Genomic DNA, 26,595 nt, shown 5'->3' on the forward strand with positions numbered 1-26,595 from the left:
GAAATATCTAAATAATAATTGGACTTAGTGTCATTACATTTGGGAAAAGTCTAGATCAATTGGATTAAACTGCTTCACTAAAACTATAGTTATTTAAAACAATAATGAAAATGCATGTGTTTAGGAAGTAGTGAGGAAGCAACTGGTCAAATTAAACCAGATTATCCTGCAAACATTGTGTGAGAAGGATGTTATAATATATATAATCTTTAAAGGTAGGGTAGGTAAATTTGAGAAACCAGCTCGAGTGCGCTAGAATTTGAAAATACACAACCGGAGAAAATCTGCCACTTCCTCACAGAGCCCATCCTCCAACACACACGAACGCGCACATGACCAATGAGGGCACGAGATAAGTTTGTGCACAGATGGAAGGCTGACAGGCAGGTAGGCCATCCAGTTATTTTAGCCGGGCCGGCTCAGATGATTGGTCGTACTTTTTACAGTACTACAGCTTCCACAGATGACATTTTGTTATGGATTTTTTTGTCAAAGCACTTCAGATATTCATTGCTATCGGGATGTTAAGAGCATTCCATGGAATATAACAAAAAGTGTATCTCGAGCCGGTTTCTCAAACTTACCTACCCTACCTTTAAACGCCTCACTTGTAGACTTCAAATCGTCCAAACTTAACTATCTTTCTGTATTCTTCATACAACGTGGAGGCATGCCAGAAAAACAACCTTCTCCTTTCAAATTCACGGTAACACACGCAAAACAAATTATCATTTTAAAGGTTGAAGTATCCCTTTAATGTCTCCTGTAACTGGAGGAAGAGCTGGACTTTTTATACTCATCAAACTATTTTTAACGCGTTTCCTCTTTCCATGTTTTTTCTGTTCAGTTTGTCACCATGTGAGAACTCATCATGTAAGAACTCATGTAAGAACTCATCTGAACGCTGATTCCAGTCTAGGAAAGCGCAACAGAGCGAGTGACGAGCAGAAAAAGATCCTGACGCACTTTGCATGCAAACCTCGAAGGACAAGCAGGAATTTACATGGAGGCAAATGTGGATGTGCAGGGAGAGCAGGAGAGCTCATAAAGGAGGAAGAGCACGACACAGGAAAGGCACATTTTCTCCAGCAGACAGTTAGGAAGTCAAGACAATTAGAGTAAATGACAGGGCGGAGGATTAACCCAGCCGGATTTCTTATCATGAGAGTTGGAAGCTAAACGGTGAACACAGAGAGCTGAACCTGACTGTGAGTTTAACTGTGTTTGTAAGGAGAGAGACACACACACACACACCATCAAAGAGAAGTACACAGAGGAGAGCCTGGATCCAACCCATCACTTCCTGCTGCAGAAAACACATCCGTACTGCGAGAGCCCCTAAAATGTCTTTTAGGTGAGTGTGTTTTTCTTTACTGTAATTGCTAATCTTATACTTCCTCCGTCTTCTATTTCCACTCTTTTCTCCAGTCTTTGTTCATGTTTCGTTCCTTTGAAGAAGATTGTCATGACGTAGTACAGTACTATGTAACGAAACGGTTTCTCTGCATTTGACCCATCCTAGTGTTAGGAGCAGTGGGCTGCCATTATGTACGGCGCCCGGGGAGCAGTGTAGGGAACGGTGCCTTGCTCAGCGACACCTCGGTAGCACTTGGTCTTTCCGGGACTTGAACTGGTGACCTTCCAGTTGCCAAGCCAAGTCCCTATGGGCTTCGCCACCACCGCCGCCGCCCTGTTGACGCGTGTTCAGTGTTTCTCTCTTAGCACTAGTTTTAGCTTTATCGTCATGTGTGTTTTAATACATATTTTGCTGCAGATTTAAGATTTCTGAACATTTCATATTATTAAAATGAAGGCTTAATGAAAAATTCAATAAAACCTAAAAAATATATAATACAATCTAGGAATAAGTCAAATGGATAAAATACCTAATCTCAGAAAATGTCATTTTACATCGGTTTATCTCTATTTTATTTAATATACTTCATTTTTTGGGGGAAAAAACAAATGGGATATGATTTTTTTTTGTCTTATCCAATAAATTAGACACCTGAAAAGATGGCTGTACAACGGTCTTCTCTGCAACTTGCAACAGTAACCACTATATCAATAATATAATAAAATAAACTTTATTTAGAGCCTTTCAAACACAGTTACAAAGTGCTTTCAAATAAAATAAACAGAACTCAAAAGATAATGAAATCAACTAAAATCTGGAAAACATAATCACATAATAAACCACTGAGTGAAACAAACACATTTCTAAAATCACACAAATAGATTATCAAATCAAATTGTGCCACGACCAAACACTGCTCCAAAAATATCTAGATTTGAGTTTTAAAATCAAAATGGCTTATTTAATTTCCAAGAGTCCAATCGACATCCTCAAATTGCAAACGTTGCACATTCTTTCAAATCAAAAAGCATGAAGCACCTGACATCAGGATTAAATGAGTAACTACTTCAGACTACTTATTTTGAGGTTTAGTCGGAGGAGGGTACAGAACATCATGTACAGTCACTCCTCTGACACACACTCAATGTGCAATGTGTCAGAGTGTGTGTAACAACAATAATGAGCACATCTAGGAAACATCACTATTTTCACTCGGAGGCTGTGAGAAGAAAAAAAAGTGTGTGTGTTTTGTTTTCTACAATGCACAAACTGTTATGAGCTAACCACGACCAACGACACCTGCAGTAGTGTGTGTGTGTGTGTGTGTGTGTGTGTGTGTGTGTGTGTGTGTGTGTGTGTGGTGGTGTGTGTGTGTGTGTGTGTGTGTGTGTGTGTGTGTGTGTGTGTGTGTGTGTGTGTGTGTGTGTGTGTGTGTGTGTGTGTGTGTGTGTGTGTGTGTGGGGGGGGGGGGGGTGTTGGTAACAGTACATTGGATGTTCTTCCATTCATTTTTAGCTTGTTACTTTTGATCAAACACAGTGTAGAAATCAGCTTCATGCGTTTTTTCTTGCATATTTGCACCCAGCACTAAACATGACACAGGGTAGAGTCTAATGAGTGTTTGTCTTGGGACATATAGGACTCTGCCCTTTTCAAAGCTGTTGTAGGTCAGCATGATTTGCAAGTTAAATGTCTCTGTTTGTTCCACACCGTGCAAAATGTTACTTCATGTGTTTGTGACATTAAACAAAACTCCCTAACAGTGCATCGGTTTTGTGTTGCACTATGGGGAAACTACTGTCTCTCACAAGCCTCTGCATGCCTTTAAATATATCAGTGCAGACACCTAATAAAACACTTTTTGATTTAGAGTATCCTCTTCAAACCACTCAGTTTTAATTTTGCAGTTTCAATCGTTTGATAATGAGACAATCTCACAGTTGCAAATGGTTTACCAGCTATACACACACACACGTATATATATATATATATATAAAGAGGGGGGAAGGTTAAACTGCAAATAAGGAAGTGTTCTCTGACTGTGACCTTTGTGTTACGCTCTCACACACACACACACACACACACACACACACACACACACACACACACACACACACACACACACACACACACACACACCTGGAAGTAAAGAACAAAAAGGCAACAGTGGTAGCAGACAGGCAGGTGGGCAGGCGCAGAGGAAAAGCTTTTTCTAATGTCTGGCTGAGACACAAACGGAGGCAAGAGAAGCTCAAATTGGACATTTTGTGGATTATTCCTGCAACAAAAGGAATTACTGGACTCTGGGTCATGATTCACCGCTGAATGGAGAAATTTCAACCTTCCTTTTGGGGTTTTTTATCAAGTAAACGACATCATTTCCACCAGTTTGGTCTCACTTTGCTCTTAAATATGACTTTTTATTTTGGTCGTCTTTGAAAAAACAGAAAAAGAGACACGTCTGTATCTGTTGGTGGGATTCCGGCCTGTCAGCTATTTTGGTTCCTGTCTTGCTTTCACTGTTTTGTGAAAGGAGATGTAAGAAGGAAGGAAGAGGGGAGGGAGAGAGAGAGAGAGAGAGAGAGAGAGAGAGAGAGAGAAGCGACACCGAAGCGACACCGAAAGAGGACGGTCAGAGAGACGTCTACAGAGCGAGCGTCTCCGAGAGAGTCAGAAGGGTTCAGAGGACGCTGAGAAGAGTAAGTGCTTTCCTATCGGGACGCAGGGTTGGGTGGAGGGAAGAGAAGAGGAGAAGGCGGGTAGTTTGACAGATGTTTTGTAGTTATAGGGTGATACAAAGCGATAGAGTTGTTTCTATGCAAGAGAATAAAGTTATTTAGCGTGTAAAGTGAGGAACTATTGAGGAACTGGGTGTTTTTTTTTTTAATTCAACATATACTGTGCACATGTGCAGGTACACGTGACTCTCTCCCTGTGTTTGGTCCCAGAAGAAGAGAAAAGGCATCATGGTTCGGTGAGTCTACCCCCCCCCCCCCCCCCCCGCGCTCCGCCGGACGATGAAATGCTCGTTTCAGTCGGTTGTGTTTTGTGCAAGGCGTGATGACAACTTCTCTGTTTCCATTCCTCCTTCTCTGCTGTCCTGCTCTGTTCCTCTATCATGTGATTTCTGTGTCTGTTTGCGTAAAGAAAATGTGTCATAAAGGATGATTTAGCTCCGAGGTTGAGTAAGAAACACTTCTTGTTGTACCCTTGACATGCAATGTTCCCTTTACTTTGAGTTTATCACGTTTTCCTTCTGTGACTGTGTCGATCAGATCTTATTTCTTAACATATTTGTCGTATAAAATGATTTTTTTCAGAGGGGAAACATATATTTAAGTGCAAACACAATCTAAATTTGCATTACAGCAGTTACAATTTGTATTTTCTAGCATTTAAAGCTTTAAATTGTGCATTTTTACTCTGCAACTGTAAAGAAATTATTCAGTAAATAATGTGTAAGCAGCATGCTAGGTTGCAGGAGAGCTATCATAACGACAAATACCCAAAGTCTATTCTGTTTGCATTGTAGCTTCTTTGCAAGGCGTTACTTTAAAAAAAAAACGTGTGTAGTCTGACCAAGTTTGACCAACTCGGACTTTTTCCAACCGCAAAGGGCTCCAGGAAATGATAAAATAGATATTTCAACTGAACTGACGCAATCCTGTTACACTGAGAAATGTACATTTTGTTGAAAGGGGCGTTTGGTTAAAGTAGTGTCGATTTAAAACAAGCTTGGTGATATTTTAGTCGGAAAAACTGTCTTTTATTGCACCAGTTGTAGAGATAATGTTAATACATCGGTAAAATATAATGTTTGTGATCAAAGGTGAATTAAATCGGGCGTAGAAGAAAACAAAGCATTTGAAGTTTGGTTTTTGTGATGAATAATACAGACCGTAAAAAAAGAAACTGGGCTTTAAATGATTAGTTTCAATATTAGTTACGCTACCAATTAAACAACCTATCATTTCATTAAGAAAAAGACCACAACAAATGACAGATGCTTGTAAAAAGTTACCACACACACAACAGTGATGTGTGTATCCTTCAAACTTAAGTGAAACGTGGAAAGATGAAGAGACATTTTCACATTTACGAGACCTTAATAAAGAAACTCTTACCCATCGTGTTCCTCTCTGTAGTGAGAAAATAACACGTGGTGGACGTTACTGCGTGTAAATGCCTCTTTGTTGTATCTCTGTGTACTGGTTGCAGTATTTATATTCGTGTGTGTGTGTGTGTGTGTGTGTGTGTGTGTGTGTGTGTGTGTGTGTGTGTGTGTGTGTGTGTGTAGGTGGTTCCACAGAGACATCACAGGCCTGCAGGCCGAGGAGATGCTGAAGATTCGGGGGATTCACGGCAGCTTTCTGGCTCGACCCAGCAAGAAAATCGCCGGAGATTTCTCCCTCTCTGTCAGGTGACAAAGCTGAAAAACACCACAAATATCTCTTTTATCCAGAGGTGGAAGTAGTGGAGTACAAATACTTCATTACTGTACTTAAGTACATTTTTCTGGTATCAGTACTTTACTCCACTACTTATTTTTCTGACTTTTTACTTTCTACTTCTTACATTTTGAACACAAATACCTGAACTTTCTACTTCTTACATTTTGAACACAAATACCTGTACTTTCTACTTCTTACATGTTGAACACAAATACCTGAACTTTCTACTTGTTACATTTCCCAAACAGGCTGGTTCCTTTAGTTTGAATGTGTGTTTGGTGGCGTGATCATTATTATTTAGAGTCATTGCGTGCCTATTGATTTGAACACGATCCGTGTATCCATCATTTCCTGGTCTTCTCTAAAGAAGAGGGACCAATGAAAACGTTGTCATGTTGCCGTTGTTCAGCATGGAAACATTCATTAGCTAACAATGACATTATTGTTCTATTAATATAAAGGGAGGTCAGGTACTCTTTAAAACAGCTGCTAGTTATGGGTACTTTTTACTTAAGTACATTTCAAAGCCTCTTTACTTTTACTTGAGTAAAGAAGTTTAGTCAGTACTTCTACTTTTACCATAGTATTTTTAAACACGAGTATCTGTACTTCTACTTGAGTAAAGGATGTGTGTACTTTAGCCATCTCTGCTTTTATATCTCCACAGAGGAGAATACATACTACTCTATTTTAAGTTCTGTAAGCGCATCTCATGGCTCTTCTACGTACATTTTAAAGAACACAAGAAATTATGCTTGTGTGTGTGTGTGTGTGGAGTGTGTGAAGTGTGTGTGCAAGAGTGAAGGCTCACACGACACGTTTTTGCATGTCTCGTCATCCTACGTCCCAAAGGCAAAAGCATTAGATCAACTGGAGTCTTTAAACTGAATACATACATTATTGTTTTTCCTGTTATATGTACTTTCCCCCTGTCAGCTGTATTGAGGCAGGGGAAATCACTAAAAACGTCATATCAAAATGACTGCCTTTCTCATTGTATATTTGACACTGTTTATGCTAAAAAGTAAATGTATAAACAAACCAATGAACTATGCAACTTCCAGGTTAGCAGGTCTGTCACTTTGATCTCCGTGTTATCACCGGCAGGATGAGGGATTATCTAACAGCTTTTGTACGAATACAGTTAACCATAAACATTAATACTCTGCTTCCTGGTCTTAAATTAGATTAGCGGTAACTCCACATTGAAATGATTATTATAAGGCAGGCAGTATTTGATTTATTATGATATAAAAGAGGACCTAGAAACCGAAACTACAGATGAAGCTACTTTATTCCAAACACATTTTCAGCAGTATAATCTGTAAGAATCAAATATCAATTGAAGGATTTGATTTGTGTCGTTTGTGCGCCGTGTGAATTTTACTAAAAGAGCAAATAAACCATGAAGAAATATCTTAATGCCGTTTGAACTATCATTCCTGTCATGTTTTATTTGACTGTAATCTGGGAGGTTTTGGTCTGAATTGGGAATTGATTCTAAGGAATTATTCAACAATTGAATGTGAAAGTAGCATGTTTGGTTGCAGGAAAGAAATCAGGTATGAAGTCAAATATTTAGATATTGTCGCTCCTAAGAACGGCGTACCTGACATAAAACTGGGGTTTACATGTATTTTCTTCGGTTGTTTCCCCTCAGGGTGGGCGAGCAGGTGACCCACATCCGGATCCAGAACACGGGGGATTACTACGACCTGTACGGCGGGGAGAAGTTCGCCACGCTGTCCGAGCTGGTGGAGTATTACACGCAGGAGAACGGCATCCTGCAGGACAAGGACTGCACCCTGATCGAGCTCAAATACCCTCTGAACTGCTCCGACCCCACCACTGAGAGGTGGGTGCACTCTCTCTGCTCACTGTAGTGCTACTTGTCCCCTGTTTCCCTACATGGTCCCTGTTACGGTCCTTTTGTCCTGTCTTAAACCTTTCCTTAGAATATTTTATGAATTGTACGGTGTCCTTAGGTGCTTTGAAAGGCGCCAAGGACCTTAAGAGCATTAAGAAACATATTATGAAATGACATTATGAAAAAACATCTGCATACTTCCTCCACCAAGACCATCAGAATCATGTTTATAGCCAGGTACGTTTACACATGCAAGGAGTTTGCTTATATATAACGATTATAAGACATTTTAAGATTAAAGAATTTACACCAAATTCAAATATACAAAACAAACTAAAAAACATTTGTAAATTGTGAAAATACTCCATTTAAAAGGCAGGATAGATTTTCATTCAATTAAAAACATGTTTGCCCCTCAGGATGATAATATAATAACTTGAATAACCACATTATTTGTATTTTTGTGCCGACATAAGGTTACGTATTTAATTTGTAAAATGTAGCATTTTGTTAGCTAGCTAGAGCTAAGAAGCAGAGGTGGAAGAAAGCTGAAGTAACAATGATAACATGTCAAAATACTGTGTTACAAGTTAAAGTCTTGCATTTAAAATCAAAGTACAAAAGTATTGGCCTTAACGTATACTAAAAGTACTAAAAGTAAAAGTACTCGTTATGCCTTGTGGCCCATTTCATATCATACATACTACTGCATTATGATTAATGATGCATTCATGTGTTCATCACAGCTGGTGAAAGGGAGCTGGTTTTAAAAACGGTGTATTCTTCTGCCAGATATCTTTACCTATAATTATATGACATAGTGTATTTTTTTATTTTATGTTTGGTTTGTATTAGCTAATAATCTAAATCTATCAAGCTACGAATAAATAAAGCTGTTATGGAGTAAAACATTAAAATATTGGCTTCCACAATGTTGTGGAATAAAAGTATGAAGGAGTATGAAATGGAAATATTTAGGTAAAGTACACGTAACTCAACATTTTACTGGAGTAAATGTACTTCACTACTCTTCCTGTAGGTTCATATTGAACACGCACGCACGCACGGACGCACGCACACACGCACGCACGCACGCACGCACGCACGCACGCACGCACGCACAGCTTCCTCCACCTACACTTTAGTTGAGTTCAGTGTTTAATTAAACTATGACGAGCTTTATTTCCTCTCGTTGTTTATTTACTGCAGAGAATAATTGTCCTTTTCACCGTGGTATTCCATGGGGTTTCATACTTTCCTCGAGGGGTGAAGATGTTTTATTAGAAGCTTTTAGAAAATACATTTTAGGTCTAATAATAGCGTGTTTGTCACTCTGTGAGTCAGTGAAAACAAACACCCCGAGACCCGAGAGTTCACAGCCGTGGAGAATATACTTTATACTAACTTGTGTATTTCATTTAAGTTCAGTTGTGCATTTGGTTAGACTTTAAACCTCTGCTGCATTCAAGATGGAAACATTTGTATATTTCTGGATTTTTTAAGTGAAATATCTCCAACAGATCGGTTTAAACGCTCAAGCATGATTAGTGGTTGATTAAATAAAATATCTCTTCTTATCACCCTCATTAAAAAAGCAGAAATCTGTGAATTTGCAAACATCTAAAGACCAAATATTTGATTTAGTAAAAAGTGACGTATGCAACACAACAATATAATCATAGAGGAATAGATAACAGAACAAACCTTCACACAAACAATTAGTTCATAAAGTTACACAATAAACAACATGAATGTGACCAAAAAGGAGCGGGACATCTTCAACTCAAGGATATTTACTTCCTATTATATTTAAGAAAAATGTCTTCAATCTTTATCCAATTTGTAACAAATGTTAAATGGATTTCTCTTAATAATGAATACTCCGTTTGCTTACTGAATCAAAGGCTTTGTCTGACTCCTGCAATGATGGGAAACATGCTTATTTATAAGCTCTTTGACCTGTTTCTTAACACACACAGATACTGGAAATAGATGATGCAACCACTCGCCAACACATTATATTTCTTGTTTTCAAAAAAGGAGACGAGAGCACTTCCACATTAAGTGAAGTGGCTGTTTCATGGTGGCACCTAACGCTTTTCCAGAGGACTGTCAGCTGTAGTTACTCGCAGAATACGATTTTATAGTCAACATCAGAAAACATCCTTTTGTGAGGAATAATCGTGCTTCTATTTGATGTGAAACTTCACTGTTTAGATTTTTGAGATTGTTTTATGATTTTAAGTAAAACACCTAACTTTTATTCACACTCATCCTATTCACTAAATACCCTCAAACGGAACATAAGCAGCTTTTAACTGAACATATACACAGAGCAACAGACATAACGTCTTCTTCAAAATATATTTTGACATATAGGACTTAAAGCACTTATCCCTGTTTTGCTATTTTTAATGTCGTTCTTTGTAATCGTAGCTTTCAGAAACTCGTAAGCACCTCTGTTTGCTAAATATAGTCACTAGATTATTTCCACAGATATTTTCTAACATCTGCAAACCACATCAAATACTTCTCCAGGCTGTTTCCGTGAACAAGATACAAATCTCAATCTGTTTGCACTTTAAAAACCCTCCATTTATCCTTATACTTTTTATTCTAATTAGCTCACAATGCATATTTAAATTCACTGCATGAGTTTGATTATTAATGGACCTTTTTCTATAAACTGGAAACATTGTGCAACTGCTTAAAGTAGGTTAATGTCCACCTGATAAGCTCATCGGCATGAACTCCCTTTATGAGTCAAGGAGGACTTTCTATTGTGTGTGTGTGTGTGCGCATGTGTGTGTGTGACTGTGTACTTCACCCTTGCTGGAAGCTCTGCCCCCCTTCGTCCTTCTCTCTCTGTCAGTTGTCTAACTTCCCTTTTGTTTCTGCGGTTGGAAACTTTAAGTTTTGACACATTTGAAAGCAGTGGCCAGACCCGGCGCGTCTTCCTCTTATTGCACACTCCATCGAGTTCTTGCTCACTCGCTGGCTGCCTCTTCCTCATCTCACACAATCTTAGTCTCTCATCTTAAAGCACACACACACACACACACACACACGCGCACACACACACACACGCACACGCACACGCACACGCACACACGCACACACGCACAGAAGCAGGTCAGCGTTTATGCCATGTATCTGGAGGCTTATCTCTTCTCAGCCAAGAGGAAAGGTTAAGTTGTTGAATTGAATGGCACTTTATTGCAGGTTGATGATTGCGTGTTAATCTTGGATGTGCATAGTTTAATTGTTGCCTTTTTTAAATTGTTTGACAGTTTTAAATAAATGATTCCCTTGCACAAGCTGTCCCTTATCTTCTGCAAAAGTGCATGGACAGAACTTTTTTTATTTAGCTTTGTAGTCTGCAGGTGCTCCACGCAACCTGTTGTAAATAATAACCATGAGGTGCTTCTGTAAAAAAAACATAAATAGTGATTTTAGAAGTAAGAGAGGTGTGTGTGTGTGTGTGTGTGTGTGTGTGTGTGTGTGTGTGTGTGTGTGTGTGTGTGTGTGTGTGTGTGTGTGTGTGTGTGTGTGTGTGTGTGTGTGTGTGTGTGTGTGTGTGTGTGTGTGTGTGTGTGTGGTGTGTGTGTGTGTGTGTGTGTGTGTGTGTGTGTGTGTGTGTGTGTGTGTGTGTGTGTGCGTGCGAAGGCTATAAATAATCTGTCCTCTTCAGCCACGAAATCTGCCATCAGAAATTTTCCGACCGCATAACAGGAAGTTTAGAAGAAGAAATCGAGAACAGTGCCTAAATTTAAGTTGCAGCCCAACCTGACCGAGTGAGCCGTCACTCTTGCACACACACACTTCACACTTACACACACTTACACACTTACACACTTACACACACACACACACACACACACACACACACACACACACACACACACACACACACACACACACACACACACACACACACACACACACACACACACACACACACACAGACACACAGACACACAGAGAGAGTACACCGGGGGACAGAAATATGGCGGCCTGTAATAGCAACATGTGTACTTGCTGTTTTTAACTGCATGTATACGTCGAATGCACCTGATTCTGTTGTGGCTTTCTATTTGTGCTCAGTGTGTGGAGAGAAACGGTCGCGTGCACCACATCAGTGAGAGGCAGACAACCGCTTAGCCCTGAATACACTTTAACACACGCTATTCACAGACAAACATTCAACTACGCTCACATACAGTAAGAAGACTGCTTGTTCTTTGTTGGTTGCTGGAATACCTCACCCCCCAAAAGGACCATTTGTATATTAGTTTCCTGTGTTAGCATGTATTATTGCATCATGCAGGTAGTTGACATTTAAATGCATTTCACGAGATGAAAAAGGGAGTGCTTCACTTACAAAAGAACCAGTTAGATATCTTCTACTTGCCGCGTGTTGCTTTGAATTCTTGCACGCCTCCACAGCGAAAGAAACCCTTAAAGAAAATCGAAATAAGGGCAAGAGAGAATCCATGTTAAAACATATTTTGTGTTATCTCTCAAACAACATGTGTCTCATTTATCCAGTGTTTTGAAAGCTAATATAAAAACATGCATTGTCTCTTCAACCTTATTGTTTAATATATGAGGTGTAGTGCGCCTGCACAAGTGAAACAATGTTTTTGCAGAAGTGTTTTAAATAGGGAGGGTTTAGAGTTCATGCATGTGTGTGGGAAACTGTATTGAGCATACGACTGAATACATCAGACTTGGATTGTATGTTTGAAGTTGTGAGTAAAAGGCAGCCCCAATTTACTTCAATGCACTTTAGGTTTTTGGATTCTTTATTAACTGAGTTTTCTTTAAGAGTTCAATTAAAGGTAGGGTAGGTAAGTTTGAGAAACCGGCTCGAGATCGCTAGAATTTGAAAATACACAGCCGGAGAAAATCTGCCACTTCCTTACAGAGCCCCTCCTCCAACACACACGAACGCGCACATGACCAATGAGGGCACGAGATAAGTTTGTGCACAGATGGAAGGCTGACAGGCAGGTAGGCCATCCAGTTATTTTAGCCGGGCCGGCTAAAACGATTGGTCGTGCTTTTTACAGTACTACGGCTTCCACTGATGACGTTTTTTTATGTATTTTTTGTCAAAGCACTTAAGATATTCATTGCTATCGGGATGTTAAGAGCATTCCATGGAATATAACAAGAAGTGTATCTCGAGCCGGTTTCTCAAACTTACCTACCCCACCTTTAACAGTGGTTGAGTTATTTAATTATAAATAGTAATTTTGTAGGTGAAGTTTTCCTTTAAAGACATCATTATGATCAGATTCTGCTTTTATTCCAAGGGTTTACGCAAACAAGGAATTAGCTTTATGGTGTTAGGGTGCTTTCATAAATACACTTAGAGCAATTCAGTTAAAACTAAAGGATTTCAAAAAGCTATTGTGAGAAAGAATGTACGCAAGAAATATAAATAAACAAAATAGTAAGTAGAGTAAGAGTCTGACAATTCATTTAGTTACATATGAGCATTATATTTATTTGAAGAGGAGGACCTGTGCATCATCTCATTGGATTAGATTAGATATTCTTTAATGATTCGATTTGTTTTAATTATTCTTTTATCACATAAAAACATTAAAACATTTTGCATGAATAGAAAATGGTGTCACTATCAAATACACAATACGAATAAACAGAATCTCATGAAATGCTTTAACATCACCTATCTGCACGAGACAGAGGGGACCTTTTAAGACTATTAAACACCTGAACTTTTTAAAAGAACGTCCATAACTATATATATATATATATGTCCCACTGTTGGAGGAGCCTGTGACTTCGGTTGTTCATTGACATATCTACACTGTAGCTAAAGTGCTAATGACAATAAAGCCTTGAATTGAATTTCTGCAGGTCACAGCACCACAAAGCAGCAACCTAAATGTATCTCAGGGCAGGAATATCTTCAGAGATGTGTACCCAGTGTATAACAGCAGTGTGTGTGTGTGTGTGTGTGTGTGTGTGTGTGTGTGTGTGTGTGTGTGTGTGTGTGTGTGTGTCTCAGGTGGTACCACGGTCACCTCTCAGGGCCCAATGCAGAGAAGCTGCTGTGTGTGCGGGACGACCCGGGGACCTTCCTGGTGAGAGAGTCTCTGTCCAAACCTGGAGACTTCGTCCTGTCGGTGCTGACGGAGGAGACGAGCAAGACGGGGGCCAAGAGGGTGTCCCACATCAAGATCATGTGTCAGGTAGGAGTGTGTGTGTGTGTGTGTGTGTGTGTGTGTGTGTGTGTGTGTGTGTGTGTGTGTGTGTGTGTGTGTGTGGGTGTGTGGGTGTGTGGGTGTGTGTGTGTGGGTGTGTGGGTGTGGGGTTGGTTGGTTGGTTGGTTGGTTAAGTGTGGGACCAGGTACTGGTTGGAGACGTATGGGGGATTTCAAAATCGTATTTAAGTAAAATGTTTAGCCAAAAATGTTTCAGTACAGCACAGTGCCGCATCATATATAAAAAATGTCATGGGTTTTTAAATGTCAAAAGTAGCTAAAAGTACACTATTTTCCTCCAAAATGTAGTAGAGTAGAAGTAATATAAAATGGAAATACTCAACAGCACTTGTGTGTGTGTGTGTGTGTGTGTGTGTGTGTGTGTGTGTGTGTGTGTGTGTGTGTGTGTGTGTGTGTGTGTGTGTGTGTGTGTGTGTGTGTGTGTGTGTGTGTGTGTGTGTGTGTGTGTGTGTGTGTGTGTGTGTGTGTGTGTGTGTGTGTGTGTGTGTTCCATGCAAGATAACGGGTGCATGGAAATAGGGTTTGACATCATGTGAAATACTGCAGGGTATTCCCACAGTTGTGTAGTACACTCTGAAATGTGTACTCAGTTCCCCTGTCTTATGCAATACAATACTTTTTCTCATATTTCAACTCTATTGGGCATACATGTCATACTTTGTATAAAAAGAAATAAACAATGTGTCAAACACCAGAAGTAAAACTAAGACATTCATTTTGAGTTAAAGCACGTCACGATAGAATCATCTAAATGTTTCCATTAAAACCAGTAAAAGTGGGGATGAAATACAAGTGCAATAAAATAATCCAAAAATAAAAACCCTATTAATAAAAGTAAGACATAAAAAAAAAATACTATAAAATAATGCAAATAAATACAAATAAATAAATAAAACATTACAAAAGTGGAACATATTTTAACTATTTTGTTTAAAAATATGTTTTCCGCTGTCATTTAAAAATATCGACCGAATTGCCTTGAATTTTAATAAAAGCTGCCTTCTAGATTTAATTTGTACTACTTGTACTTTCTGAATATGTAAAGAGCTCTGATGTTGACGACCTTTGGCCTCGCTCAGGACAGGAAACGATAAAGAATCTGTGATATTAGATTTTCACCAGTAACTCTTATCAAATGTGTGGTTATGATGTTCGCAGGAGGTCACACAGCCGTCCTCTGAAACTCATTTCCATAGATTGTGTCTTTCCGTCAGCACCAGGGCTTTTGCATTTGGTTTATTTTAACCCGTCGTAGGAAACACAGACGTCATTCAAATGGAAGCCATTGTTTGTGTGCAGCGCCGAGGTGCCGCAGATTATCCTGAGATTAGCTGAGCGATTACAAACGGCTTTTCATGAGCGTGTGGAGAAGATTAGGTTAGTTTCCAAACTGTACTCAGCTCTAAGGTGTCAGCAAATACATCAGTAATCAAGCGTGTGTTTTACACAACGCACATTCATTTTATCAGCAGTAAAACGGTTTTAATTATTGGATTAATGTGTTAGATAGAAGTCAATCACAATCAAACTCACTATGTATTAAATACTTTAAGTGTTGGCTGGAAGTCTGTGTCACAAAACGCTCTATTATAATATTTTTAATTACTATCCTATTCATTTAAATCTTGATAAAAAGCACAAATTGTGGGTTTTCTTATTTTATTGAAGCACCCTTGTTTTTATTTTGATTGCTTCTCTTTTGAACTTTATTACTAACATAACCTGTTTATGTATCCCTATAATGGCTTAAAGTATTTTTTTACTTGACATGTAGTACAATTGAAGTCTTTACTTATATATGTATTGTTTATCTGTACTTACTTTATCTGTATTAGTGTGTTATTTCCTCCTGCCTAATGACTCTGGATCTTAAATAGCACTTTTTCCAGCTCCAGCATTTTTACAACTGTCATCTGTTCCAATCAAATCAACGTATAAATAGATGTGTGTGTTCCCTGACGACTCATGTTTTCCCGTGTGTGTACAGAACGACAGGTACACAGTGGGCGGTTCAGAGATGTTCGACACGCTCACAGACCTGGTGGAGTTTTACAAACGTAAAGGCATCGAGGAGATCTCCGGGAACTGGGTGCATCTCAAACAGGTGCATATTTTCCAAATGATAAAACATGTCAGAATGAGATCCAAAGTGAGCGTCAGTCCGCTGTGAACAACCGAAAACAGGTCATTTATTTTAGCAGCGCAGCCCACAGATAGGAAACGTTGCTCACAGCTCTGTTGACCTATAAGATGATGTTGTGTTTGGAGTTCACAAGAGTGTTATTCATTAGATGTTTCCCTCACTCAAGCCCAGTCAAATCAGCTTTATTGACATTTTTTAGACCGTACTGCCAAGAACACAACGTTTAATTTACATAACAGTGTGTGTATGTGTGTCCATGTATGGTAATATGGCGTGTGGCGCAGTGGAATAGTGTGTTGGTGTTCGTATCAGGGGGGCACAGGTTCAAACCCCACTGCAGTCAGCATGTCGTTGTGTCCCTGAGACACTTCACCCCAAGTTGCTCCTGTGGGGATTGTCCACAGTACTGAGTATGTAAGTCGCTTTGGATAAAAGCGTCTAACAAGTAACATGTAATGTAATATATATATTTTTTATCTCGACCTATTTTGACCATACATGTACTTTGTCAAAAAAAATGATATACAGTATACATCAAAATATCTGTGCCTTGAATCCTAAAAATAGTCATTAGAAAAATAACCCAGGTAATTACTAAAAGTATATTCTTTGTGTTAATAAAAAATAGATAAATAATAATAAAAAATAGATAATAAAAACAGCCCAGGTAATTAATACATATTTTTTGTGAATAATCACATTAAAGTTTAGTTGGTCTCTCTCTCTCACATTCAAACTCCAAGAAGCTTTATTGGCATGAGCAGTATTTTTCAAAGCACATTTGTACAAAGTGGTATAACAGTGGACCTTTAAACAACCATGTTAATAACAATAATATGTGATTTGAAATAAGATAAACAACCTGAACATGGTCTCTTGTCTCTTCCCCTCTCTGCAGCCGTATTTCTCCACCCGGTTGAACGCGGCAGACATCGACAGCCGGGTGAGGCAGCTGGACCTGACGCAGCAGCCGCAGGAGGGCGAGGGCGAGAAGACCAAGGCCGGATTCTGGGAGGAGTTTGACGTAAGATTTGACCCCAGTCTTAGTTATGTTTCCTATAGATAGATAGATAGATAGATAGATAGATAGATAGATAGATAGATAGATAGATAGATAGATAGATAGATAGAATCCTTTATTGTCATTATATAGGTGCAATGAGATGAGTAGAGCTACTCCTTTTGCCATCAAAAAACAAAAACAAGAGACGTACAACATTGATGCTTTTGTCTGTGATACAAGAACCACAGTGGTGCTCTGAAGTGGGGGAAAGTAAAGTATGCTTCAGACTTTTTAGGACAGATTGACTGTGTATAAAGTCACTTCCTGACTTCAGGGACTGTGGAGGACTACAGGTGCAATGCTACCATCGTGTGGCGGTGGAGATTGCGTAATAAGTCACAGCAGGATTTGAGTAAAGAGTGCACTGCAAGAGAAATGATACTTAAAACACTACATAACAAACCAGAATGACATTCAATTAAAGAGTTAATAATTGCAGGTGGTGTTGACTACATTGCTAAACTAATTTAATGTTGACTAGATGTTTTTCTCGTTAATTCGGTCTACAAAATGTCAGGAAATTGTAAAAAAAAAAGGCTAATCGTTACTTCATTTTTCCTAGAGTGGTCCAAAACTAAATGACGTTTAGACATTTACAAACAAAGCCTCAAAATCAGGATTTTTCTGACAAACGACTGATCCATTAATTGCTTAAGTGTCTATTCTTCAGTGTGGACACTTTCCACTATTGGTAGTTGCAGAGTCATAGTTTGATTTGAATGGAATAATGTCATATATGTTCCTCTCTTATATACTAACGGCAAAGAATTAGTATAAAACACATACTATATATTATTAGCTTTAATTTAGGGCACACTTAGTGTAACACAGTCGTCTCTTTGTCCCGCCAGGCTCTTCAAAAGCTCGAGGCGAAGGTGAAGAAGAGCCGAGAGGAGGGTCAGAGGCCAGAAAACAAGAGCAAAAACAGATACAAGAATATTCTTCCCTGTGAGTTTTCAATCTTCCTCATTAACCAAATCTCATGAGACGTTTTGATCGCTGACATTAACCAATTGTTCTTCTTCTTCAACCAAGTCAACGAGACCCGGGTCGCCCTGCAGGACACGGACCCCGAGGTCGTGGGTTCCGATTACATCAACGCCAACTACGTGAAAGTAAGTCTCAAAATAACACAAAAAAAGACAAAATCCCAACAACAATAATCCTCAGAAATGCTCTTTTTTTTTTTTTTTACTATTCTTTCAAAGTCAAAGTCTTTTACTGTCAATCTTTCAGTTTGTGTGTACAGACAGTGAGATCAAAATACCGTTTCCCACAATCCTTTATTCCTGTATTTGTTGTTGTTTTCCCCCAGAACAAACTGTCGGACAAACTGTCGGAGAGCGGCGAACCTAAAGTTTACATCGCCACCCAGGGTTGCCTGGCAACAACTGTCAACGATTTCTGGCAGATGGTGTGGCAGGAGAACAGCAGGGTGATCGTCATGACGACACGAGAGGTCGAGAAAGGCCGGGTCAGTATTAAGGGTTTTTACATTATGTGTCTTTTCTGAAATACTGACAGCGTTTATATTTTTCCCAGATTTCACCCAGGAGTCGGGATCTCTTGAAAATCATTTGAACTGAAAGCATGAAACACTAAAAAGGCCAAAATATCTGGTTGATATTTAATAACGGAAATCCCTTCCTTAAGTCACGCATGTTTGGAAACATACTCCTATTGAACACTGTTGTCTTTTATGGAATATGCAGCAGCACACTGTAAATATAAATCCAGTGTTTCCCACAGAATTTGATTCTATTTGTGGGGGCACCGCACCCACCCCCCCACCCCAAAGCCAAAGGCCTCTTAACCTAGTCGGGTGGCCCACGCATCCACCCCCCCCCCTCAAATAAGAAAATACATGCGAGTTCATGGCTACTGTAGACAACGTTCTTGTTGCTCTGTGTTGCGTTGTTAATGAGTGAGACACATCGGAGGATCTGTGGGGTTTATTCTCCCAAAAATATAATTTACAATTTAGGCATTTAGCAGACGCGTTATTCTAAAGCGACTTACAATGACCAATTACAGGGACGTTCCCCCTGGAGTAACTGAGGGCTAAGTGCCTTACTCAAGGGCACACTAGTAGTGGTATTCCAGGCGGGATTTGAACTCGCAACCTTCCGATCATCAGCGCACCTCACTATCCATCTTTTTTATGAGATCCATTTGTGGCGGACGATATTTAATTGTAGCGGTCCGCCACAAATAAATCAATGTATGGGAAACACTGAAATCCCAGCCTAGGTCACTGCAATGGCTTCCATCATCTTTAGATATTTAGATCAAATGTCTCTCCTTGTTGTTTCTAGTTGCAGTTTTCTCTATTGTTGTTGGTGAAATGTCTTTTTAAGAATGAACCGGCAGATGATATAAATAAATCAGAGCTGATCTGACTTACATTTGATCTTTCTGAACACTTTTTTACTCAGCGTTTGACTTAGTTGAGCGAACCTATTCCCATTACAATAAACATTGTGTGTCATGGTGAGCTTGGGCAACATATTAAAACACACAAAGTACCAAAAATACGAAAGACAACAACAGGTTCCAATTAAGAAATGATACAAATATGCCAAACGTTCAAAAATAATCCACAAAAAACCTCAAACAACAGTTCCCTGGAGATATGTTAGAATTGACTTTATATATTCTTTATTTTGTGTGCAGAATAAATGTGTGCCGTATTGGCCCGACCTTCAAAGCTCTAAGGACTACGGCCCCTTCGTGGTGACCTTGACTTCAGAGAGAGAAGCGACAGATTACAAGATCAGAGTTTTGGAGATCGCTCTTGTGAACAAGGTAACCTCAAAACACCCTCTTTGATTTCAAAGTCAACTTTATTGTACAGACAGAGAGATTGAAATACCGTTTCCCACAATCCTGAATACAAAAACAAATATGTATATACCTATATATACACAATCAAAGACACATTTATACATATGCACACATTAAGACCTAAAGAAAAGCACAACAATCAATATATACAAAAATAAGAGTCACTTCAATATCTTTGAGAATGTCCATTAGTGCAAGACTGTCCATAACAGTGTAAAAATAAAAAGTGTCTGGTGCTGGATTTGAGTGTTTGATAATCGTAACCCCATAATGTTTTCCTCTCCCAGCCGAAAGTTTCCCGCACCATCTGGCACTACCAGTACATGAGCTGGCCGGACCACGGCGTCCCTCAGGAGCCCGGCGGCGTCCTCAGTTTCCTCGGTCAGGTGAACTCCAAACAGGAAGTCTACCCCGACGCTGGACCCATGGTCATCCACTGCAGGTACGACTCACCTGGGGAAAGAAGAGCATCGCAAGATTCAAGGCTTTTATCGTCATTTGTGCATAGCTACAGTGTAGTTATGACAATGAAAATCATAATCCCCCAGCAGTGCAACACAATATAACAGACAATAGTGCAAGTAAATATAATAAAATAGAATATAGATATACAGGTATATATACACTGCTCATTGTGGAGAGGTTTTTAGCAGAGAACTTGCTGCTATCATTCCCTTAATCACCTTGCGTTAATACTTCTTATTTCTAGCAAGTTGACATTTTTCTGATCAAATTTGTATTAATCAATCCAACATAATAATAATAATAATAAAGCTTTATTTATATAGCACTTTTCATACAACACATGCAGCTCAAAGTGCTTTACAAAATGACACATCACAAGTTAAAACAAACAACAAGAAATTCCCCTCAGATTATTTGTTAAGAACTTTTAAAGGTGCATGCAGCAAAATATAACATTTGATCAGATAGACACAAGGAGGTAAAAGGTATGATAATACAAATAAAATAAATAATGGTTTCTCTTACAGGTAAGACACAAGACAACTGAGTCGATGCAACAATATCAAATATCAAATATAAAACCCCATAAAACAAAGTGAACATATACAGAAATACAAATAAAAAGACCAACGTAAAAAATCATCAAATCAAGTTGAACTATTAACAAATTATGTTAATTAGCGCAAGATTATTTCATTCATTAATAAAAACTACTCGTGGTGAACAAAATCAAAATTGCTGTATGTAAAAAATGTGCAGGTGGACAATTACAGACAGAGATACAAATGACTTGGATTGGGACTTGAAACTCAAAGTGTAGGATTGGGACTTGAAACTCAAAGTGTAGGATTGGGACTTGAAACTCAAAGTGTAGGATTGGGACTTGAAACTCAAAGTGTAGGATTGGGACTTGCCTAAATAAGTGCAGAGACTTAAAACCCCGTTGGGATTTGCAACACAAGGCCTTGGTCACACCTCTGGCATTTTTTCCTGTAAAGGTTTTGCAGGAGATCACCATGTGTTTCCCAGATGTTGGTTTATTCATGTCGGGTCACACTCTGTGTCAGGAAGGTCGTAAATCCTCAAACTTCAGATGTGTGACGTGCTGGAAAGACATCTGTACTGGTGTCATGTTGTGAAAAACGACACAGAACTAAGTGAACGATAAGTGAGTTGATAACCCTTAAAGAAGATTACAATTATTATATTCTCAGGATTAAGATTAGTAGTTGTTGAACAAAAGTTTTTGAGTCCACTTATAGTTTATCCGTATGGAATTTCCCCCGTGTGATGTGACGGATACTGAGGCGGCTTGTGCCACGTTAAACCTGTTTAAATTATTACAAGACTCTTATTTAAGTATTTTTGGTATGTAAGCATTTTCACAAAGCTGTACAGCTGTTGGCTGTCCCATACTTTCCCATACTTTCCCTTAACACAACTAATCCCCTTTTGACATGTGACTGCTTTATAGGCATAGTTCGGATTTTTTCAAGTGGGGTTGTATGAGGCACTTATCTTCAGTGATTTACCTTGATGGCAGTAAGCAACGCCCAGTATGGAGAAACAGACATGAGTATCAACTAGGGCTGCACGATTTGGGAAAATAATCTAATTGCGATTTTTCTGACAGATATTGCGATTCGATTTGCGATATTTGTTTTTAAGCGACCCAACGGAAGTTTATTGTAAAATGCGGCCATATCTCCGGCTAGGAAGGTCGTATCAACGTGCTCCCGTCTCTAGCACCCCCGCAGCCCGAGCTACGAGTGAAAGAACTAAACTTACATGAAACTTCCGTTGGGTTGCTTTAAAGTCAAGCTTCAGTTTAAGATTCACCCTGTCATAGATGTAGAACATGTGATGGAGCATTACTAACCTGACTCAGATGCTTTGTTTCACCAAAACATCTAGGAAAGCTAAAAACAAAAAACAAACAAACTGCTAAACATAAGCATGTTAGCATATTTGTTTGTAGGCCTGTATAAAATGTGTTTTTATTATAAAGTGTCTTTGAGTGCATAAACAGTGCATAAATTGTATAAATTAAATGTGTTTATATTAGTATTATTAGCAATAGCGTTAGCAATTTCAATTTCAAAACATTCATCTGCTACTCAGTAATATGTATCTAATATCTAATATATATCATTCCAATAACTTGTATATAGACTCGTACTGCACTATTCCACATGCTCACTTTATTTTATAACTATTTTTCTTTTTGTATTGCTCTTGCTATCTGTATTGTTATTATGTTGCATTGTTGGAGAAGTCTGTGACATAAGATTTTCAACAACATAATTACTCTGTAGCTATGTCAGTTTGACAATAAAGAACCTTGAACCTTGAACCTTGAACCTTGAATAGCGTGCTAGCATGCAGGCGTTAGCATTTAGCTGTAGTAAAGCCTGACAGAGCAGCAAGCATGGCTCCAGACTTGTAGTTTTGTTAGTGGAGTTAATGATGTTCAGTTTAAGTCTTGATTTGTTGATGGTAAGATGTATTAACTTGGTTTCTTCTCTGTATTTGTGCAGTGCTGGAATTGGTCGAACGGGCACGATTGTAGTGATCGACATGATCCTCATGACCATCGACACTACAGGTAATACAAAAATATTAGTAAAAGATACATGTATTGAGTAAAAACACTGGAAATAAATACACAGTTTATTTAGCTTTTTCTAATGTAATATATCTCTCTAGGTTTGGACTGTGAACTTGACATCCCAAAATACATCCAGATGGTGCGAGAGCAGCGCTCAGGCATGGTGCAGACGGAGGCCCAGTACAAGTTCATCTACCTGGCTGTGTCTGAGTACATTCAGACCACCAAGGCCAAAGACTGTGCCTCCATGGTGAGCTCCACAGAGAAGATACAGAGAGAGGACAAGGGGATACATGTTTCTTGTGGCTGAACCATGGATTGATACAGGGCAAACAGGGACTCGTTCCAAGAAAAGAAAACAGAGATAAATATGTCAATAGGCCTTTGCACTTTTGGCTGCTGATTTGAACGCCACAGCTGAGGAGTTTAAAGCCAGCAGAATGATACGTTATCAGAGAGGAGATTGTAAAAGATGAACATTGACCTAGAGAGAAAACAACGAACCACATAGAATTTAAAAAACAGCTGCATGTCCTGTCTGTGTTCGAGTAATCCTCATTTCTGTGTCTGTTTCTCCCTTCACCAGGAAACTGAGACAGAGTATGGAAATCTGCAACTCACCAAACACCAACCAGCGAGCAGGAAGGTCTCAAAGTGAGTGTGTGTGTGTGTGTGTGTGTGTGTGTGTGTGTGTGTGTGTGTGTGTGTGTGTGTGTGTGTGTGTGTGTGTGTGTGTGTGTGTGTGTGTGTGTGTGTGTGTGTGTGTGTGTGTGTGTGTGTGTGTGTGTGTGTGTGTGTGTGTGTGTGTGTGTGTGTGTGTGTGTGTGTGTGTGTGTGTGTGTGTGTGTGTGTGTGTGTGTGTGTTGGATGGTCTTAATACATTCACATTGCTCCTCTAAACCTCACACTGCTGCCCTACTTTCTTAGCAAAAACACAGATTCAGCCTTATATCAGCAGACAGTTTAACCTTGGAGGGAAGACACGTTGTAGACTCAACTAAACTCCACCTACGTTTAATCTTTTTTCATCCTGGGGACTAAACGGCAAAACATGTAAATGTCGCATTCATTTGAGTCACTTAAAATATGTTTTTCCTTGTAAAAAAAACACTCTATTGTAGTTTCAATAACTAAACTACTGGCAGTAAATGCAAAAAAAGCAGCTAACAAGTGAACCTTTGTGTAGAATCTGATTATTATATGACCTATTATATGACCTATAGAGGCTTTTCCACAGTGTATGAAAGTACCAGTATGTACCAGCACTGTGCTCTCAACAAGGAGCCCTCAGAGCAGTGGTATGTCGGTACACCACTTGAAATATCTCAAACATGTGTACATGGGTTCCCGTTTGGTGAGTTTTTTAATTAGTGCCTTTATTGGTTAAATGTTTACTATCCAACAAAATATCAAAAAAAATGCTAGAGGGATTGGAAGAAAAGTGTGTACCGATGAAAGGTGGACCTACGAATCCATCAAAAGTGAAAACAGTAAAGTTTTTTATTAGTGTTGGATGGCAATCGAGGTCAAAATCAGTCGTAACCCTGTGATTTATTGCTTTCATCTCACTGTCGGGGCTGATTGGGCATCAGATAGGCAATCGGAGTCATAAATCCTTATTCACCCCACAGCAGGGAAATAAACTGTTGATGAAAAGCATAACAAAATAAAAAATAGGAACCCTGAAAAAAACTGGAGTGAAAACAAGTAGCAGCATAATCAAAGTCAATAGAAAATGTAGTAGCAGCCAGTATTGCACAATATACCTGAGCGTTTGTCTTTCTTTGTTTTATTTGCTCTTCTCAGCCCCAATAAGAGTTATAACTGTATCTGGTGTGTATATCACACTGTGGCTCTGAATGCTCTGTATTGTTTACTCTTCTTTATATATTTGTGAGAAGAAGTAATGACAACAAAAGGACTTTAACTTTGATTACTGTGACGCTCTGTGATATTACTTTACATTACATTACATGTCATTTGTTAGACGCTTTTATCCAAAGCGACTTACATACATTCAGTACTGTGGACAATCCCCACAGGAGCCATTTGGGGTGAAGTGTCTTGCCCAGGGACACAACGACATGCTGACTGCAGTGGGGTTTGAACCTGTGCTCCCCTGATACGAACACCAACGCACTAGTCCACTGCGCCACACGCCATATTACCATACATGGACACACATACACACACTGTTATGTAAATTAAACGTTGTGTTCTTGGCAGTACGGTCTAAAAAATGGCAATAAAGCTGATTTGACTGGGCTTGAGTGAGGGAAACATCTAATGAATAACACTCTTGTGAACTCCAAAGAAGTCCAGCACACTACCCACTGAGCCACAGCTGCCTGATAGTGGAGAAAATAAATTGTTTCTCAGTTGTGCATCAAAGCGGCACCCAAGTTAATCAGTGTTGCACTTCCATAAAGATGAATATGAAAGCCGAATAATAAAAATCTGGACATCCTGACTTTCGGGCTTTAATTTGGCCCTACATATGCAATCAAGCTTCTTTATTGCAACTGAAGATTGTTCTCTCAAGAGCAACAGACTAGTAAACTGAACATCATGTGTACAATCTGTGAAGTGCTCCTTTAATGGCCAACAGAAGTAAACAAGCTGAGTGTTATGGTGACCCCTGAGCTGGGACTACACTATGAACTGAGTAGTAATTAGGAGAGAAATCAAACAGCACACAATAGTGAGCAATTCAGCCCTGCACACTGTACACCTTGACCCAGTTGGACCTCTGAATGGTTGCCTGTCAGCTTTGAGTGATTGATTCATGGTCGGCTGAGTTTTTAAATCGCAGCAGCACCTTTCATTAACCTCCCTGCGTCTTTCTATCACTTCTAACCAAGCTGTGTCCAATCAATGTTCAAATCAAATCAAATCAAAGTTTATTTATAAAGCACATTTAAAAGCGATTTTTGGTCGGGCCAAAGTGCTGGACATGTAATAATCACTTACTACATTATTACTACAATCACAATAAAAGACAATAAATTACAACAGATATATAAAAAACACAGGGAAAAGTCAATGTTGGCCTGGTGTATAAATACATACAGGAAACACGAATCAGCTTTTTCTTCTTCCATTTTCAGAAACAAGGAGGAGCTTTACGAGAATCTGTCCAAAGGAAAGAAGGATGTGAAGAAGTCAAAGTCGGACAAGAAATGCGGCTCCGTGAAGAAGAGATAGAAAAAGGTTTTATTAATGTCATGTTGTTGTATTTATGCAGGCACTCTTTTGGTAAAGGATTTATATTTTAATAAAGACAAAATAAAAAGAATTTGTGAAATTAGAGACAAGATAAGCAGCGTTTACATTTGGTGTGTGACATGAATGCTTTGTCGAGAATAAAGTCATGTGTGAGCAATTTGTTGTGTAAATGTCTTTCTGTATTTCAGTTATCTGAACAAAAATCCTTTAATTTGTCGGATGCTTCAGTATCAGGATATATGGTTTTATTAGACTTTGTTTCATCAGCTTTTTAACAGTTGGTTTTAGCAGTAGATGTTTCGTTACTTTAAGTTG

General features: G+C 39.0%; 1 protein-coding gene across 2 annotated transcripts; it reads left to right on the forward strand.

Moving 5' to 3' along the window:
- The first annotated feature begins 1,085 nt into the window (after window positions 1-1,085).
- On the forward strand, window positions 1,086-26,439 carry ptpn6 (protein tyrosine phosphatase non-receptor type 6). 2 transcript variants are annotated; one of them, XM_034145675.1, is made up of 16 exons: window positions 3,538-4,056; window positions 4,272-4,331; window positions 5,655-5,777; window positions 7,469-7,663; window positions 13,716-13,899; window positions 15,920-16,036; window positions 16,974-17,099; window positions 17,990-18,086; window positions 18,174-18,253; window positions 18,454-18,612; window positions 19,812-19,943; window positions 20,270-20,424; window positions 22,985-23,052; window positions 23,154-23,305; window positions 23,642-23,709; window positions 26,163-26,439. In XM_034145675.1, the coding sequence occupies exons 2-16, from the start codon at window positions 4,324-4,326 to the stop codon at window positions 26,257-26,259; spliced, it is 1,761 nt and encodes a 586-aa protein (XP_034001566.1). In that variant the 5' UTR covers window positions 3,538-4,056; window positions 4,272-4,323; the 3' UTR covers window positions 26,260-26,439. The 2 variants fall into 2 exon arrangements, with proteins under 2 accessions (XP_034001565.1, XP_034001566.1); XM_034145674.1 differs by lacking the exons at window positions 3,538-4,056; window positions 4,272-4,331 and adding an exon at window positions 1,086-1,354.
- The last annotated feature ends 156 nt before the right edge of the window (window positions 26,440-26,595 follow it).

This window comes from Trematomus bernacchii, unplaced genomic scaffold (genome assembly GCF_902827165.1).
Source record: "Trematomus bernacchii unplaced genomic scaffold, fTreBer1.1, whole genome shotgun sequence".
Taxonomy (NCBI): domain Eukaryota; kingdom Metazoa; phylum Chordata; class Actinopteri; order Perciformes; family Nototheniidae; genus Trematomus; species Trematomus bernacchii.

Excerpts from the sequence above, each read along its gene's own strand:
- ptpn6 (XM_034145674.1), top strand. Across the intron at positions 13,900-15,919 it reads ACATCAAGATCATGTGTCAG|AACGACAGGTACACAGTGGG; the intron begins GTAGGAGTGTGT and ends GTGTGTGTACAG. Across the intron at positions 23,053-23,153 it reads CATGACCATCGACACTACAG|GTTTGGACTGTGAACTTGAC; the intron begins GTAATACAAAAA and ends ATATCTCTCTAG.